At 33.1% G+C, this 19,603-nt stretch overlaps 3 protein-coding genes across 4 annotated transcripts; 2 read left to right on the top strand and 1 right to left on the bottom strand.

The window, feature by feature from the left end:
- Positions 1 to 2,525: 2,525 nt before the first annotated feature.
- CRLK2 (Protein kinase superfamily protein) lies at positions 2,526 to 5,343 on the top strand. 2 transcript variants are annotated; one of them, XM_088821551.1, is made up of 8 exons: positions 2,526 to 2,668; positions 3,262 to 3,648; positions 3,740 to 3,893; positions 3,987 to 4,113; positions 4,205 to 4,290; positions 4,399 to 4,470; positions 4,568 to 4,771; positions 4,863 to 5,343. In XM_088821551.1, the coding sequence occupies exons 2-8, from the start codon at positions 3,299 to 3,301 to the stop codon at positions 5,160 to 5,162; spliced, it is 1,293 nt and encodes a 430-aa protein (XP_088677677.1). In that variant the 5' UTR covers positions 2,526 to 2,668; positions 3,262 to 3,298; the 3' UTR covers positions 5,163 to 5,343. The 2 variants fall into 2 exon arrangements, with proteins under 2 accessions (XP_088677677.1, XP_088677676.1); XM_088821550.1 differs by having other exon boundaries at positions 3,256 to 3,648.
- A 216-nt stretch (positions 5,344 to 5,559) lies between these two features.
- Positions 5,560 to 8,254, top strand: BIM3 (BES1-interacting Myc-like protein 3). The gene is given in 8 exon segments (XM_012996527.2): positions 5,560 to 5,848; positions 5,949 to 6,036; positions 6,364 to 6,433; positions 6,545 to 6,640; positions 7,033 to 7,356; positions 7,359 to 7,450; positions 7,685 to 7,811; positions 7,975 to 8,254. Coding segments are annotated over 8 exon segments (960 nt in total). The 5' UTR covers positions 5,560 to 5,784; the 3' UTR covers positions 8,074 to 8,254.
- A 48-nt stretch (positions 8,255 to 8,302) lies between these two features.
- LOC105971644 (O-fucosyltransferase family protein) lies at positions 8,303 to 11,137 on the bottom strand. The gene is made up of 8 exons (XM_012996502.2): positions 10,379 to 11,137; positions 10,171 to 10,238; positions 9,973 to 10,061; positions 9,730 to 9,895; positions 9,352 to 9,641; positions 9,048 to 9,252; positions 8,808 to 8,965; positions 8,303 to 8,727 (listed from the first exon to the last, which is right to left on the bottom strand). The coding sequence occupies exons 1-8, from the start codon at positions 10,704 to 10,706 to the stop codon at positions 8,481 to 8,483; spliced, it is 1,551 nt and encodes a 516-aa protein (XP_012851956.2). The 5' UTR covers positions 10,707 to 11,137; the 3' UTR covers positions 8,303 to 8,480.
- Between the last annotated feature and the right edge of the window lie 8,466 nt (positions 11,138 to 19,603).

The raw sequence follows: 19,603 nt of genomic DNA, 5'->3' as shown, positions 1-19,603 counted from the left end.
TTAAAAAACTCCGTACAAATACTTGTTTTAAAATAATAGTAAAATAAAATAAGATATTGAAATTAATAACATATTTTTAAATAAATAAATAAACCAACAAACAATATTTTATGGCTAGTTGGGAGGAATGGGGTCAGAATAAATGAATATTTCAAAATGTATCTATCTAGGACCTCTAAAAATGACATCGTTGACTTGACTTGTTATTTTTTATTTTTTTTATTTTTGTTAATTACTATACACTAACAAAATTCATATGACAACTCAAAAAAATCTAATATTGTGACCATATTCAAAATCTTATAGACTAAGGTGGTGTTTGCAAATGATTATTTAAAAGCAGAAGTTAGTGATTGTGATTTAAGTTAGTTTTAAGTGATTATTTCTAAAAGTTTGGGGTGTTTGCAAATATTTCGGAAAATGAACTAAAATTGAAAAAACAGGGTTATGGGTGTTTTTAAAAAAATAGCTTAAACCAGATTATTTTAAGAGAAGTAAAAGCAAAAGTTGATTTTGCAAACATCTAAAAACAGATTATGGGCAAAAAAAACCGCATAATCGCTTTCAAAAAGCATTTGCAAACACCACCTTATTAATAAATAAAACTCCAATTTTAGATTATTTAGAAATAGATTCCTAACTTAATATATATTCCTAATTATATTCCATTTGTGGTAGCCCCCCATAAATAAATAAACAAATAAAATAATATGGATGTAATAAATATATATATATATATATATATATATATATATATATATATATATATATATATATATATTTGTAATTATAATTTTGTAGTCCACTATAGCATGCGTATGCCCACATAAAAGCATGTTCATTCAAGATGGACTGCGGTTTCTCAATAATTATTTATTTATTTATTATTATTATTATTATTATTATTATTATTATTATTATTATTATTATTATTATTATACAATTAAAAAAAAATGATTTTAAAGCAATTTAAAATTTTAAATACAAACGAACACGATGAAAAGTCGCAAAATAATTGTTAACAAGTTGTGGAATGCACAATCGACTTGTATTGAATACGTCCACATTTTAATTAAAGTAAGAATAATGCATAATATAAGATTAATAAAATAATATTGACTATTTCTTCATTAATCCCAAGTGGATTTTGGCAGGCCAACTAATCCAAATGCACACATAAATTAACTATTGGTTCTTTATTTATTTAGGGCTCGTTCGGTTACCTATATTGGATTAGATTGGATTACATGAGATTGGATTAACTTCCTACTGACTAATTAATTATTTAGTTAGTAGCATGTTCGGTTTCTTAGATTAGATTTTCTATTAAATTTGTTAAAATCGGTTATTATATATGAATTGTCTATAAAACCACTTAGTTTACAATAATAAAATATGAATTTAAGGATAAAATTGTCTTTTCCCTTTTTAGTCACCCCCTATTAAATTAATCTTAGGGGGAGGGGTGCTACTAATTTAAAGAAATAGTAGCATTTAATAGCGGGCTTTGATTTTAGTAGCGGATTTGAAAAAGTGTGAATCTTACCAACCGGACATGCTATTAGCCCCTACTATTTAGTCAGTAGAACCTTATAGCGGTATAATACTTATTATTTAACTTACCAAAGTGTAGTACATTTTTGACCAATCAAATGAAATGTTAAAACCATCGAAAAGCCCACCGGAAATAAATAAATAAAGACGGACATGCCTAAGACCTCTAAGGCTTAATTTCACTTTGACCCCTTGAAATATAATATTTGACATTTTGCACCCTCAAAAAAAAAATTACTTATAATTTACACTGACGAAACACAATAAAAAAGCTAGTGAAAATAATTTAATATTTTTAGTGGTATTCTATTAGGATGCCAAATGTCAAATGAAATCTTTTATATTCATTCATAACTACATAGTGAAGAAAATAAAAACTACATGTCAACATATTTAAAAAATATTATTTATATCACACAAAATATATTACCAAAGAAAATTTAATCTTTCAGCTATTTTGTTATCAAGTTATTTGAAAATTATATATTCTTCCAACAATTTCTACCAAATGTTTTCACCAAATACAATAAAATATCCATCAATCGCATAATTAAGTGATTTTTTTAAAATAAGGAAAATGTAGTTTTTTAGTGTGATTTTTTGTTTTTTTGCATTTTTCATGCTTGAAATTAGATTGAAGGTAGAAGGAAAAATAAAAATTTAATTCATTATTTTACATCGTAGAAATAAAAAATGAAATTGCCCAAATTAATTATCCAATTCAGGTGCGTCGTGAGTAATTTATTGTCTTCCGAGGGTGCAAAAGAACTATTAAATTTTTAAGAGTGCAAAGTGCTAAAACATTACATCTTAAAGGTGCAAAGTGGAAATAAACCGTGAACCAAAACATACGCCAAATTTGGCTTTTAATGCCAATCATCCAACTTTAAATCAATGTTTTACCAATAAACAAAATAATAATAATAATTAATAATTAAAATAAATAAATATAATGAATAAAAAGTCTTTCCACCAAAACCCCAAATACTCTCTGTACAAAAAAAGCGTTTCTCCAAATCAAAAAACCACCCCCATGATTTTACTAATCTGCTGCCTCTAAGCTGATCGATTCACGCGCCGCTGATCACGAATCATGTGTTTCTCTCCGAAATGGGTAAATTTTCTTAATTGAAGTGCAGCCTGTGTTTCTGCTCAGAGTAATTATCTTTTTTTCTGGGGTTTTGTTGGTGTTAACATTTTTACTAATCTTCAATAATTTTTTTTTTTTTTTTTGGAATTTTAGTGGTTTTGAATTGTTGTGTGTTGTGTTTTTGATGATTTCTTTTATCATCTGTTATCGTTCACAAACTTGTATTTCTTCTGCATCAAAAATTACCTGAGGGGGATGGGTGGGGGTGGGTGTTGGGGGGTGGAGTGCATGTAACAAGTCCTTTGTGAAGTTTACTTATAAGGGTTCCATTCTGCAGAAGAAAAACTATTCTTCCAATTAGCTTATATGCAATCTTTATTCTCAGAATTTTCGAGATAGTGAAAACGAAACAGTAATTAACGAACCGTCGGGTGTTGGTGAATTTTCCGTTACGGCTTGTTTAATTAGATGCAGGTGTATATTTCACATGCTTTATGTTGTAGTAATATAAATCATTATCTTGTCGGCGTATCTGGTTATTATCCAAATGCAGTTATCGTCGTCTTTATCCTGTTTGCTGTCGATTAATTTTGCATTTTTTTCATGTACAGAAACAGTAATCAAGATATATTTGCTGCAAGATGATCATGTTTTATGACAGTAACAAACGACCAAAGAATGGTTCGTAAAGCCGATCTGGTTATTATCGGTATCTCTGTTGGAGTGGCTGTGGGAGTACTCATAGCCTGTCTAGTATTTTTCGGTGTTTGTTGGTACAAGAGGCGGGCCCACCTTCGTCGCTGCTCAAATGATCGTTCATCTTCTAATATTCCTATGCGACATAACGGTTTAGATTCAAGCATGGATTCAAGTGCATCTCTTTCGATTTCCGTGGCAATCAACGGCTCAGATTATCTCCCCCCAAAACCCCAACATTCTTGGTGGAATAATCATAAAAAAGATCGGCTCGTTTCTGCATCTGGTATTCCGAGATACTCTTACAAGTATGTAATAGCGAATCATTGTCTTTCGTCTAGTGGTATCTGCTTCATCTGTGAAAGAAGCAGCTGATTTTATTTATTTATTTATATTCAGAGATATTCAGAAGGGAACACAGAACTTTTCGGATATTTTGGGACAGGGTTCGTTTGGGCCGGTGTATAAAGCTTCAATGCCAGCTGGCGAAGTGGTTGCTGTGAAAGTTCTTGCTTCGGATTCGAAACAAGGGGAAAAGGAGTTTCAGACAGAGGTTAGTGCCCAAGTGCTTCAATCATTGGATCCCATCGGTTGGCCGAGGTACTAGTTCGGTTGATTTGCTTAATAACACTGTCCTTTTTTTTAGGTTTCCTTGCTAGGTAGACTCCATCATCGAAATTTGGTGAATTTAGTCGGTTATTGCATCGATAAAGGGCAGCACATGCTAGTTTACGAGTACATGAGCAATGGAAGCTTGGAGAAACTTCTATACAGTAAGTTTATGTGTTCGAACGTCTTATTTGCTAACCATTGTTACTTATATTTTTCTGCACGTAACAACTTTGTCTTTATATACGTATATAGATGACGATGAACAAGTGTTGAGTTGGGAATATCGACTTCAAATAGCACTAGACATTTCACACGGCATCGAATACCTACACGATGGGGTAGGCTCAAAGATACACGATATCTAACTATAACTAATTTTCCCCTTTAGGGAATTCAATCAATTAATCACGATCATTTTAACTTTGTTGGACACACCTTGGAAACAGGCAGTGCCACCTGTCATACATCGAGATCTGAAATCGGCCAACATTTTACTCGATCGTTCCATGAGAGCAAAGGTAAGCTTATATAAACATTAAATTTTTGTTTCTTAAGCCCGTATTTTTTTTGTTGGTCGATTTAAGGTTTCAAGATTTGTGCCTTACCTTTAACTAGGTTGCTGATTTTGGACTATCGAAAGAAGAGGTTTTCGACGGTCATAAATCGGGGCTTAAAGGTACATACGGGTATATCGATCCTGTGTATATATCCACAAGCAATTTCACAACCAAGAGCGATGTGTACAGTTTCGGCATTATTCTATTCGAGCTCATTACTGCAATTCACCCACACCAGAATCTAATGGAATATGTCAATCTTGTAAGCAAAAAAAAAATCGCTAACGAACTAACTCTCTCTCTCTTTTTTTTCGTGTTCTAATATTTCTCTCTCATCAACTTTCTCTCTCTAGGCTGCTATGAGTCCAGATGGCGTTGATGAAATAATCGACACGAAAATTATAGGGACATTTAATCCGGAAGAAGGAAGGAGCCTGGCAAAAATTGCCCACAGGTGTTTGCATAAAATACCGAGAAAACGTCCTACGATTGGAGAAGTTTCGCAGGGTATTATAAAGATAAAGCAGAGGCGGCTTGTTAAAGAAGATACCATGTCGTTTGCCAGCGCGGATTTCTCGAGAGCTGTGAGCAGAATCGAATGCCAGCAAATCGAATTGAGAAGTATGGCCAGTATAGATGAAAGGCCAAATTGAATAACCTGATTTTTTTTTTGTTATTATTGTGGGCTATTCCTTTTCATTTTCCACTACTGCAAAAATGCAAAGAAATAATTTTTTTTTCTTTTTCTTTTGGGGTTTAGTTTCTTATATAGTATAGTTAATGCACAGCGGTTGGATCAAATTTTCAAGTATATAATCTACTTTATCTCCTTTATTTTTTAATTTTTTTATTTGTGAATTATGATTTTTTGTAGTATTAATTTGATAAATATTTTATTATACAATGCAAAAACATAATATTGCAGAAGAATGGAAATGACATAAAAGCCCAAGCCCAATTAATTCAATAAAAGTAGCCCAATTTCAGCAAAAAAGCCCAATAAGCAAAAGAAGTGACCAATCAATAGAGGAGCTCAGTTTAACGAACGCCGCTGTACACGCGCACGTTAGCGCTTTCCACCCTTCAAAAAAATTTCCTTCATCGAAGGCGCTTAATTAGGGCTCCTAATTTCTGATAATCACTCTTCGTCTCCAGTCTGCACACACACAAACAAAAGTTTTAAATATATATGTACATAGATTCATACACAGATATTGAGATATATATAGATATAAATAATTTCGTGAAAGGGAATTTTGGATTTGCAGAACTGCAATGGTGAGAACTGTTAACAGCCGTGTAGAAGACGAAGAAAGTCCCGACAGCTTTTCTCCTACAGGTGTTCATTTGCTATATATATGGCATTTTTGTGTGCGTTTTGATTAGTGTTTTTTTTTTTGTGTGTGTGTGTGTGTGTTTGATTTTTGAACTTTGTTCAGAGCGGAGAAGAGTTGATCAGAAGGGGAATTGCCACCGGTCGAAGCATTCGGAGACGGAGCAGCGTAGAAGACTCAAAATCAACGAGAGGTAAGCTTAATTTGCTGTTTTTTTTAATCTAAATTGGGAATTAAATTGTGATTTGTGAGTAATGGTGGAGGCCTTTGTTCATGTTAATTTTCGTCTAGTGAAGTTCTATTTTGTGGAATTAAACCGAATCTCGTTAATTATTGGAATTGGTATTCGAAATGCATCCACTCGGTTTAAATTGTTCCAGTTTCTCGTTTCAGTTTCGCAACACGAGTTCAGCAATTAGGCTACAATTTGAAGTTACTATTTTCGGGCCTAGTATTTATTTATCGAGTTCATTAGCATTGTCGCTGGTGGAGCTGAGGTTTTGAAGTTTATGTATTGCAGATTTCAAATTTTGAGGGATCTCATACCAGAAAATGATTCGAAGCGCGATAAAGCTTCATTCTTATTGGAGGTTGGCGCTTGGTTATCTCATTTAGGCTTTCTATTTTGCTGTCATTTGGTAAATAATCTGTTTATGGCATCGTATTTCCCATACAAATTGTAATAAGTGATTCTGATACAGGTTATACAGTATATCCAGTTTCTACATGAAAAGCTTCAAATGTACGAGGGTTCGTGTGAAGGTTGGAGCCCTGAGCCCACAAAATTGACACCATGGGTATAATGGTCTATGTGCTTTTTGTGTTTCATATGATCCTGAATGTGTGGTAGTTTCTGAGATAGTTATTTGTGAAATATCTGCCATTTTAGCAAGTGAAGTTGTGGCTTTGAGGTTTATGGTAGTAGTACACATTGTTACTGTCTTCTAGCTAAGAGTCGGTACAAATCGTCCGGTTTAGTGCATCATTAATTTAGAGTTAAATTGTCTGGTTTGCTTTATGTCCTTTGCAGTCTCGTTTGCTGATGAAAATATCTGTTGTTACTTCTTTTTAGGGCGGAAATCGAGGTTAAGATATAATATTATGTTAATCTTGTGATGTAGTAATTCAGGACAAGCCGAAAAGGAAGTGAACCTGCTTTAGAACTGACATCTTCTCTTTTTACCGACAGAAAAGTAATTCTGGACCAGTTGAAAGCTTTGTCGACCAATCTCATTTTGAGAGCCTTTTATCTGGTCAAGAAGACAATGTTTTGCCGTGCCCAACATCTCTAAGTAACGCAGAAAACTCGGTGCAATTAGATTTGACGGGAGATTCCTTACATAAATCAACAGATGTATTACAAATAGCACCAAATCACGGTCTTCCTCTGAACATACCACTGCAACCACCTATGTTCGAGACTGTGCCTACACAAATCCATCAAGAATCTTTCCCCGATGCCGAGCAATTCGTCCAGCTGGCAAAACCCCCTTTCTGCGAGGGGGTTCATATATGGATCCCTGTCCTTTTCCTATCAACTCTGCTGATGTGGAAGAACTGAAGACCGAAAATGGAGAAGCTAGCGTCTCGAGTACCTATTCTCAAGGGTAAGCACTGGCTCAAATTAAAAGGAAATGATCATTTGATATAATGTTGCATAGCTCGGGTTTTCGTTTCATTTTTTTTATATGATTTATATTTGGTGATGCACTGTTAAGAACCAAGAGGTTTGAAACAGTGCCCTTGAAACATACGAGATTGAAAATATAACATTGATGCATATCTTCCTCTCAACTTCCCTCTTTTACTGCTTATAACTGAATTTTTTTGACATTGAACAGGTTATTGAGTTCCTTAACAAACGCATTACTATCATCAGGGGTGGATTTATCCCAAGCCAACATTTCGGTGCAACTTGATATGAAAAAACACACAAACGGCAGAAGTGCTCCAGCAGTTCTTGAAAAGGTACTTTTAACTCTTTTTTTTTCTTTTCTGTGAGATCTTTACCCAATTATTTCTACATTCACGATCCAGTTTTTGCGCCTCGTATTTTTTTCTGCATACGCGTGAAATTTATTTATGAATATATTTCACTTATTATTTTATTTTTTAAATGCTGAATTTTCAGAATCACGAGAATCTGCGCAGCTTCCATCCAGTACCTCCTGTGCTTAACACCGATAATTATGAACACACTCACAAGAGGTTCAGAGCAGATCAAAGATAGTGTGTTCGATTATTACTTTCCGTTTCATAGTATATTCAATTTATTTCTGCTTACCTCACTGTTTTTGCTAGAGAGGGAGCCGAATTTGTTCAAATCAAATGTGTATGCTCTTCTAGATTCTTCTAGAAACTACATTTCTTTTATTTTTAAAAGTATTATTAATTGCTTTTATCATGGGAAACCTACCTACCTCTTTGGTAATGTCTACATGTGCTCTATTTTACCAGAATTTGAATAATTTAAATATTTTTATTACTATTTAGGTCCAAATTAGAGCTGTACAAAAGTTGAATAAACGAAAACTCTAAAAGAATGACGTATAACTTAGATTGAACCAAGTACACATTTCTTGTCTAAAAAATTTACACACACAAGCTGTGTGTGATTTGCTGTAAGGCGAAAATAGGTCAACCTACAACGCTTTCGGTTTCGCCGTCGGCAAAACATTCCTGTGGATTGGAATAAAAGTAATCTTCTTCCTTCGGTTTATCAGAAATCACAACGCGATTCTTCGGGCTCCCCATCCTGTTAGCATGCGCCTCCTTCACAGAGGATGAAAACTCATTCCAGCTCAATGATCCATCACTATATTCATCTATCAAACCAACCAAAACTCTTCTGTCCAGTACAATTGTCTTCTTAAACCCTAAATACCTGCAAAAAAAAAATATCGTTCGTTATGCCAAAATTACGAAAAATCGACAAGTATCGGAAAAAATGATAAAAACACACACCTGCGGTGTCCTTCAACGACTTTAGCCATGTTTCCATCATATGTGGGAACGAATACATCACTCTCCATCGAGACAAGGTAATCCAAAGCCGCCATTTGTGACGAGTGGTTTCGGAAAAACATCAAGTCCGATGGTTCAAGCAACGTCTCCTTTTTCACCTATACCAATTAATCTCAAGAAATCAATAATCATATATAAATATTCTTCGAAAAAAAAAAAACCATGTTTAATTTTACGGACCAGATTTGGAAATACTTTCGACAAACTTCTCAATCTTCTCTCTCCACCGTATATTTCTCCAGCAGCAATATATATTTGAACATTTTTATCAACACCGAGTGCAGTGAGAACTAAAGCAGTTTCTTCGGGTGTCAAAGGGCATAAACCTTCCTTCCTTTTAATTTCCGGATCGATGATTTTCTCCTTCCACCACGGGTTAGCATATCTATTTAATGTAATAATTTTTTTCGAAGTCAACACTAATTATATAATAATAATTATTAATTATTTTTTTCGATGTGTGAAGAAAAAACACTAAGATTACCTCATTGTAGTAAGCTCATTCACTTCATCAGTGTTGCACCCTTTCGTACAACCAGAAAACGACAACATATCCATCTCGTATCTAAGATGGAGGACCAAAAAAGGCCCCTTTTTTCTCAGCATTTCGACCACTTTTCTGCCTAAATCCTCTATTTGTGAAGTAAATCTTAGAGCACTGTAGTTTACTCTACAACGTAATTTCTGAATCTCGAGCGGTAGCCCGTTATTAGCAAGACGCGCGTCGGTTTTATTCAGATGCACGACTTTATGTTTCTTTAGTAGCGGAAGAATCTGCCGATTAAAAATAACGAAAATTAAATTCAAGAAAAAATAAAATAAAAATAAAAAATTAACCAACTCTGTTGTTCAACAAACGAACCTGGTGACGGTAGTAGGAAATATTCGACCAACTAATGGGAGGTAACTCGTAGAACATTCCGAGTTCAACTCTCCGTTTAAGCCTAGGCGGAAGTTCTTTCAATATCCGTACCTCGTCTCTTAAAGATGAAATGAAATGATCCACGTCGAATATATCCTCAAAATCACTGCAAAAAAAAAACATTCTTAAAAAGAACATCGAGTGCAATTATAGCGGAATTACACGATAGTTGTTAATACAGACCTCGAATCAGCCCAGAACGACGTTTTATCCAACTCGGGTACGATAAGAGTGATATTAAGATATCTAGCAATAGCAACCATATCACATATCTGCATACCAAAAATGAAATAAAAGAAAAATACAATCATATAACACATCTCGAAAATCGAAAAAAAAGGGTAAAATTCATAATCGCAAAAAAAGTCAAAAATAACCGACCGCCGCTCGCATCTGATTAAGTCCTCCATTGCAAGAAACAACGAGATATCCATTGTTCTCATACACCCCTGAAAAAAAAAACAATCAAATTCAACACAATAAATACGAAGCTAGATCGTAATTAATTTTTCTTCATTAAATAAAATCAAAAAAATTCTAACAAGCTACATAAACCTAAACAAAAATCGAAAAAACGAAAAAGACTCACTTTTTAGTGGAAAATGGTTTGTTGATTGAAGAGAAGATAAATTAGGGGGAATATACAAATTGGGGGGGCTGGAGCAAGAAGGCCAACTCTTCAATAACCTAGGCCCCCAAACCTCTCCAATGGCGACCAATTGAATAATACATGTCCATAGCAATAACGTTGTAATAATTCTCAGTGTCCATAGCTTCATTCTACCATGGGAAACCCTAATTAATTTGGCTTTACTTTCGCCCAAATAATTCACTCCCAAATCGCAGTAAACCTCGTTTTCTCGTCTGCTTTCATTTTCATTTTCGTCCCCCACTCTGCACATTTTTGATACCATCATCAAACCTTCATCATTTCCGGAGGGTGAGGAAATTTGAAATATTATTATTATTTTTTTATTTTGGGAAATTTGATGGCGTAAAACGAGGCGAATCAAAGTTGGTGTTAAGTGGGTATTAAATGCATCGCCTCGAAGAATCAAGAAAGTAAAATTAAAGACGACGACGAATTTTGTTAATTGTTAAATCTCTTGAAGGAAAGAGGGCCCCCACAAGGCAGAGATTTGCGCAGTTTTGAGTGTGGGGAACGTGAAGCGGCGGCGGCGGCGGAGATAGTGAGAGGAGAAAGAAGAAGGCAAAGATTCCGGCGAAGTGGTGGTGGTGGTGGTGAATAGCGGTTTGATGAAGATTGAAGAGGAAGAAGAAAACTGAAAGTGGCAGTAGTTACGGTCGGTGGGTGTATTTTGATTTTATAATCGGATTTTATTTATTTATTTATTATTAATTAATTTATTATTTCGATTAATTAATATTAAATTGGATGAGGATGAGGCGTATAATATGGGATTATTGCTTTTTCTTTTTCTTTATATTTATTGGGGTAAATTACGATCAACCCCTGAGGTATGGTCAAATTATGAAAAAAACTTCTCATTTTTGGATAATTACAACCACACCACTCAACTATGAATTATCTTGCTTGTCCACCATTGCGGTGTCAAATTTAGTGGAATCTTTTAGATTATGTGGAATATTCTCTAGTTTGTACTCATTTTATCCCGTTCGAGCTCCACATTTTGAAACACGATGATCATAAGATGTGTCTCTTGCTTATAAATATTAGGTTGTGGTGCATCAAAAACTGTGTTTTACACAAAACGAGTACAAATTAGAGAACATTTCGACAGAATCTGGAAGATTATGTTTGAATTTGACACCGAAAGGGTGGATGCATAAGAAAATTCATATTTTAGGGGTGGTTGTAATTATCTAAACATGAGGGTTTTTTTCATGATTTGATCATACCCCAGGGAGTGATCGTAATTTGCCCTTTTTTTAATATCTAGGAAGATCTGATTTAAATAAATAAAAGATTTTATTTTTTAAGAAAAGGTAATAGAGAAGAAAAAAAAGTCCAACGAGTGGAGATTTTTTAGGAGAATCATTTGCTCCTAAATATTTTCTTTTTACAGATTTTCTCATAAAAAAAAAATCATAAAAAAATATATTTACCCTATTATTATGTTCACGTGTGTAGATCGGTAGGAAAAGGGTATTATAGTCAAATAGATAGAGAGAGGGGTAGTGGTGGTAGCAGTTGGGAAATTTATATAGGGTTAATTACAACTTACCTCCTTGAGATAAAATATCATTGCAAAAAATACCCTTTATGTTTGAGAAATTACATCTAGTCCCTGAAGTTTGTAATTTTTTTTACAAATCACCCCCCTATAAATAGAGTGTTAATTTATAAAATCTACAAATTGCAGGGGTGGATGTAGTTATGGAAAGATGAGGAATTTTTTTCGTAAATAAATCTTACTTCAGGGGGATGGTTGTAATTTACCGAATTTATATGTATGGGAATGTCAATATTCACGAGAATTTGTTTTATTGCAATACTTTAATATTTTTAGAATTATGTGACTATGCAAGAAAAACAAAAATGATGAGTGACTTTATGAGATTAAATTTCCCATATTTTTAAAATTTTGGAAAAGAATTTTAGAATATATGATAACGTGACAAAATTAAAATCTAGACCAGATAAGAAGTTGTTACCCTAAATAGGCCAATTTAAGTTTTAAATCTTTTTGCATTTTTGTAATTAAACTTCCTAAAAAACCCTTCACTCTTTATTTGGAAAATATATATCAATATTCATTTTTGTCCAAAAATAAAATGGTTATTGATTTGTTAATGACTCTTTATATGTTCTTTACGAATATGACTCTAATCCAATATTAAGTATACAAAATTTAGCGCTCGTTCGACTAAACTTATTTTAAACAACTGATAAACTTTTACATCTGATAAGCTATTTTAAGTGTTGATAAGTTGTTATGTCTTATTTTTAGAATTAATTTTAAGAATTGATAAGTATTTTTTAGAATTAATTTTAAAAAATTCTATCTGCTCTTCGATAGTTTATTTATTGAATTCTTAAGATTCTTTTTTTTAATATAATTTTATCAAACAAGTTTATCAGCTCGTAAATAACATCTTATTAAGCTCTTTTAATAGCTTATAAACTTAGCCAAACACGCTCTTCGGTTTCCTGCATATAACTTCCAAATCACTAATCATCATAAATTTGTTGTACTAACTTGCTATAGTGCATGAATTGTTTTGTTAGTGTAACTCTCCCAACTCCACTTAGTTGACTATTTGAAGACTTTTTTATTTTTATTTTTTTATTTAACAAGCATGTGATTTGTACGTATGTATTAGCTGGGGTAGTTGTTGGGTCATATGTTCCACTTTCCATTAACATTATGAAAAAAAATTACTGATAATTAATTACCTGTTTTTGTTAGCTAAGGTAAAAAAATAAAAGATTCATAAGAATATATATATATATATATATATATATATATATATATATATATATATATATATATATATATATATATATATATTAGTATTTTAAGATAAATATAGAAAGAAAGAGTTTGGAATTTTTTTCAAATTTATATATATTATAAGAAGTTATTCATATTTAGATATTTAATTATTTGCACCTAACTATTTATTTTAATAGTTGAGGGGCCAAATGAAAATTATGTGACATAGAAATTGGACTTTTCAATAAATTGGGTAAAATTTTGGCGTTTGGAATAGTAACAAGAGCCCGTGAATCCTTCTCTCTGAAAATGCCATTTTTGGCCCAACTTTATATACATATTATACGTTGCTCCTTCAATTTTTGCTCTAAATATTATATCTGCAACAGTTGTATGAAATATACATATAAACTTTTCCTTTAATTTTCCTTTATTGCACCTAAATTTGGCTAAATGCTAACAATATGCTGGGATTTAGTTATGCCAATACTTTTCTGTTTTTTGACCTATTGAAATATTAAAGAATAAATTACAAAAAACTCCCTGAACTGAGCTTAAATTACGAAAATCATCGCCACCTATTCGTAAAAACACAATTTCATATATGTTCTTTTATTTCTCACCTATTTAAGATAAGATATAATAGATTGTACATATTTTCTGTTAAAAAACTCGGTCAGTTAGTCATATAAGGATTTTAGTAATTACGGATAAGTGGGGGTGTTTTACGTTATTTAGCCTAAGTTCAATGTTTTTTTTTTTTTAGTAATTTACCCAATATTAAAAGAAAATATTTATTATAAAGCTGGTGAAAAACAAATCAAACTACTCCATACATGTTCTTATATATATAGTTGATGTGAAAATTAATATAAATTTAGTCCAAATCGATTTATATTATCTATGTATATTATAAAAATTAAGAAAATTCAAAAAAAAATAAAAAAATTAGGGTATATTATTTTTAGCTGTAAAGTTAGTATATCTGATATTATTATTATTTATAGTGCATTTATGGTAATGTTAGTACATTCAGATCTACAAAATAAGTTGCACGTGGGATGTGGTCGAATTCTGACACATATTTAATTACTGGTTGAATTTATTTCAGATTAATGAATTTCACCAATTATTTACTTAAGTGGAAATAAATTACCCTGCCTTTTAGTATTCGATTATTTATTTATGTATTTTTAAGGTAATAAAGGTACTTACCATGAATGTACCAAGTATTTTTAGTCTTGATAATATAATTACACTAAATTATATATAAAAAATATGATGTAAATATATTTAGCTTTTTAAAATGAATTTTTGTTAATATACAAATATTATGTCTAAAAGATTATATATTGCATGTACAAAGTATTTTATTTTTAAATGTATGTGTTCGGCATTCGTTTGAACTCGATGAGATTAGGACATTATAGATTACTTATGGGAAATGAGATTAGGAGATTATATATTATCGAAGAACGAAAAAAACGAAAAACTGTAAACTGAAGAGACAACCAACGAGAAGCTATGAGCAGCTAAACTTCAATGAATGGAGAAGCTTAGCTTTCTGTTACAGCTCAATTTCCTATGTCACGTTTCTCGTTCAGAAAACCACCGACGGTGGGACCAATAATTCAAAACAAATCACAAACAACCTGGAGCCCTAGATTGGGATAAAATCAATCAGATCTTGACCAATGCCCTCTCCCAATAGCCACAACTTCATAGAATTTGAACTCTCGTACTGAAAACTAGGTTAAGATTCAAATTGCATGTATTTTCTCTCCGTTCTTATCTCTCTCTAGAAGAATGGTCTCAAAGGGAGAAGACAATTTATGTACAATCATAGTCATCGTCAACGAGAGTATCGCTAGAAGTATACAAAAAGTTTTTGTACTGTTGGACTGAATTCTTATTGTGCCACCTTTGGGGAGAAATGTATTAATGGCCTGGATTAAATAATTCGTTAGACCCCAAATCCAAATGTATGCATATCATTAGTTCAATATAAAATATTATTAGTATGAATATAATAAGTTTAAGTGTAAATACATCATTAAATGTTAGTGGGTATAACACAAGAGTTATTTAGAAATTATAATTAAAAAAAGAAAAAAAAAAACATCCGGATCTTAGTTGACCCATTTAAGACCATAATATGTGTATCTAAGTTGACCCGTAGGGCCACTATTTTATCTTTCCAACCACCGAATAATGTTTATTATTTAATGTATGAAACATTTTCTATATTATATATTTGAGGGTTAAAAAAAATGTTGTAAAAAATTGAATATTTCATTGATTTTAGCAAAAAGTATGTGCTACAACACACAACTTTTTGTTATTTTTGCTTGACAATTAAAAAAATTATTAAAATAATTTTTCGATGAACAATATCTTGACTAGTTATAAATAAAATGGCAAATGACAAATAGGCCCATGACACATGGACTTAATTAAAAAAGAGAAAAGGGACATCAGGTTTTTTTGTCTTGCAAAAAAATTCAATACTTTAAAGTTTATTTAAAATCAAGGCAAGGGTCTTTTTTCGGACATAATTACCCCTGTATTTAATGTGAAAGCCCTAAGCTCGTTTTTTATGAATTGTCTGCGATTCTTCTCTCTTCTCCCCCGAATTTCTCTCTGTAACTCTGTATCTCGAAACTGAGCTACATCTAGCTGTTTCGCATCAGATCTCGTCGGCCGTCGTCTCCAACTTTTACCGCCGATCATATCTGCTAAATTATTATTTTCAAGGAAGGTGTCTCAATTTTTTTATCTGCTTGCGAATGTTTTTTTAAGTTAAAAATGTCAACATCGCTATATGTATAGTTTGAATTGTAGTAAATTGAACACCATGGTGTATGGGCGTTCAATTACTGTTTACATAAATGTGTTGTTTGTTGTGTATTTTTGTTTTCACGCTATTTTTTTTTGAAGTTTTTATATAATGTTGTTGCGATTGGCAGTATAATTGCACGTGTATGTTATTCGGCTGGTTGTTTATGTATTTTGACTGTCATTTAGCAGTGTAATTATATTTTGTTATGTTTTTCTTTTTGAAAGCGTTTATATAATGTTGTTGCCATTGGCAGTATAATTGAATGTATATGCGGATTTACTTGATGTATTAGTAATGTGACTGTTATTAGCAATGTAAATATGTTTTCATATGTTTGTTTGCAAGTGTTTATGTAGTGGTACTGTCATTGGCAGTATAATTGAATGCACACACAGATTTACTGGATGTATTAGTAATGTGACTGTTATTAACAGTGTAATCATGTTTTAAATGAAATCGCAGGATTACTAGTTCTATTGTGTTGTTGTTAAGATATGGTGCATTTTGTTTGATCACAGATTTTACAAGATGGATGGGTTTTTCCAATCTTGTACGCATTTTGTTTGTTCAAGATGGAATTCTTTAAGTGTTGATCATAACCTGTCATTATTGTACCCTGTCCCTGAGATTGGTGTTTTTTCAATCAACGATGATGAAGATGTAAAAGGGTTATTTATTATTGTGGAACAATGGTCGATTCAAATGATTGAAATTGTTGTGAAGCAAGTTCATGCATCTCTTGGTACGTCTGCTACTAGTTACAACTCTATGGTAGGTTCGTCAAGTGTGTTCCCTCTCGCTGCATTTGAAGCAGTAGTTAATCCCTCATGCAACACATTACGTGCAATTGCCCCCCAAAAGACTTTGCTTAACTCACATTGGATAAATATGATAATGGATAATGGTGAAATTTATTGAATACATAGGAAATTAAACACTCATGGAAGCAGATCAGTCTTATTTATATTAATAAAAGATAGCTCCCCCATTTTACATAGGCAGTAGTTAATTACATATCCGCAAATTAAAACAGCTCCATCATAACTTGTTACTAGTAGCACATAGTTACATTACATTACATAAAAGCACTAAACACCATTCATTCACATAACCGCATATCTGAGTACACATACTCTTCCCCCACATCTTCTTTTCGATCTTTACGAATCGGAGCGGCCGCCCTGCTGACGTGGCCCCTTGAAGAAAAAGTCATCTTTCTGGCTCCCGAAATATCATATACTTCTCTTGCCGGCATTCTGAAAGCCAGCTCATTCGCCTCCCACTCAAGCTGGTTCATCACGCTCCTCCTCCTGGCAAGCGTGAACTTCTCGTTGTTGTATGCGTTCACTTCGAAGCAGAGCAACTGCAGGTTCTGGTTGTTCGATGCCACCGCCACGAACGGATGACCCGCCGGCACCACCACCACCGTCCCAACAGAGAAACAACTATTTTCAAACATGGAATTCATGTATCATACAAAATCATTGTCCTATGCAGTAAAATAGACAAACAACTATTTTCAAACAAGGGGTTTATGTATAACACAAAAAAACTGTCAGATGCAGTAAAATAGGAGACACAGAGAAAGAACTATTTTCAAACAGGGGGTTTATGTATCACACAATATCACTGTCTTATGCAGTAAAATAGACAAACAACTATTTTCAAACAGGGGGTTTATGTATCACACAATATCACTGTCTTATGCAGTAAAATAGACAAACAACTATTTTCAAACAGGGGGTTTATGTATAACACAAAAATATTGTCAAATGCCGTAAAATAGACAAACAACTATTTTCAAACATGGGGTTTATGTATAACACAAAATCACTGTCTTGTGCAGTAAAATAAGGCACATACTAACTGTTTTTCCAAACATGGGGCTTGTGTATAATATCACTGTCAGATGCAGTAAAATAAGGCACATACTAACTGTTTTTCCAAACATGGGGCTTGTGTACAACAAAATCACTGTCAGATCCAAGAAAATAAAGCACATACTAACTGTTTTTTCAAACATGGGGCTTGTGTATAACAAAATCACTGTCAGATCCAGGAAAATAAGGCACATAGTAACTGTTTTTTCAAACATGGGGCTTGTGTATAACAAAATCACAGTCAAATTCCCGAAAATAAGGCACATAAATCACTGTTAGATGCATCTAGGCAAAAATTACTGCCAATGCAGAAAATTGAGCCCTAATAATGAAAAAACATACACAATAGCAGGATTTATGTCATAAAACAAACATTTGTATAGTATACTGTTAGAAAAAACTCACAAAGTTCGTACGATTAGGGTTTCGCAGGGTTCGACTGTATTTTTTGAGGATTTGACAGTAACTTTGAACGATGTAGCCGAAATCGCTCAACAATCAACAAGATGAGAGTATATTTTCGAAAATTGGAGTGATTTTTCTACAATTTCCGGTGAACGTACTGATTTGGGTGAAGAAAAACCGGTGGAGAAATTTCTAGCAGTTTTCGTATTTTTTAGGTTGCATTCACAAAAACTAAAAGGGAGGGGTGGTCTGTATATTTTTTAGTATTTAAGGGAGGGTATTTGCGGAAAGTGGAAGTAGATGGACTTTTTTGTAAGACTGTTTTTTGTCTGGATTAAAATGCAAATAAGTAGCACTCAGTGGGCCTATGTGCCATTCACCATAAATAAAATTTATTCTTAGAATGATGAAATTTATTATTACATATGGTATCCCTAAAATTTGCAATTTTTATCAAGTTTGTTACTCTAGTTCGAGAAATCTCGAGCTGTTCGCCTATAGTGGTCCCACAATACGGGCACACACACAGAGAGAGAGAGAGAGAGAGAGAGAGAGAGAGAGAGAGAGAGAGAGAGAGAGAGAGAGAGAGAGAGAGAGAGAGAGGGAGAGGGGGGGGGGGGGGGGGGGGGGGGGGGGCAGGTAAAATGATGAAACGACTTGAAATTGTCCATTTTAGTCATAGTGAACTTAATTGATTGGTACTGGAAAGTGAAATGAAATGGTGAAAGGTGAAAATGTGATTTATTTCAAGAATGTGTAGTGTAGTGCCGCACTTAAAATGACTTGTTTGAAAATACACATAGGGCAACAAGAGTTGTGTGGTAGGAAAATGAAAGTGATTGCTCAGCACCAAAATCAGATCAACTTCATTATAGATCTTAAATCGAGCAGCCAGGTATATTTTTTTTACAATGTAGACAAATAAAAGATCAAATTTAAGTTCCAAATACTTTCTAATTATTGACTGTAAAACCTGTATGCATGCATATAAGCATTGATGAATCCCTCCCTCCCAACCCCACTCCCCACACACATAATAATTTCTATATGCAGTGATAAACTTGTGGAGCAATAATAATCACAGCTGGCAATATTGGACCATACCTACATAACAGATGAAGTTAATTACATAATAACAATAATAGTAATAATGGTGACTCCGTTTATTTGTATCGAACACGAGAGTGGAAGTTGCTGTAGACCCCGACCAGATTTCAGATGCAATGAATAAGAACAGTAATAGTAACTGTTATTTACGGCGTCCATAAGAT

The sequence above is a fragment of the Erythranthe guttata genome, chromosome 8 (assembly GCF_056151865.1).
Source record: "Erythranthe guttata isolate IM_541 chromosome 8, IM_541, whole genome shotgun sequence".
Taxonomy (NCBI): Eukaryota; Viridiplantae; Streptophyta; class Magnoliopsida; order Lamiales; family Phrymaceae; genus Erythranthe; species Erythranthe guttata.
Note: the sequence above shows the minus strand (reverse complement) of the source record. Positions and strands in the feature narration are given on the sequence as shown.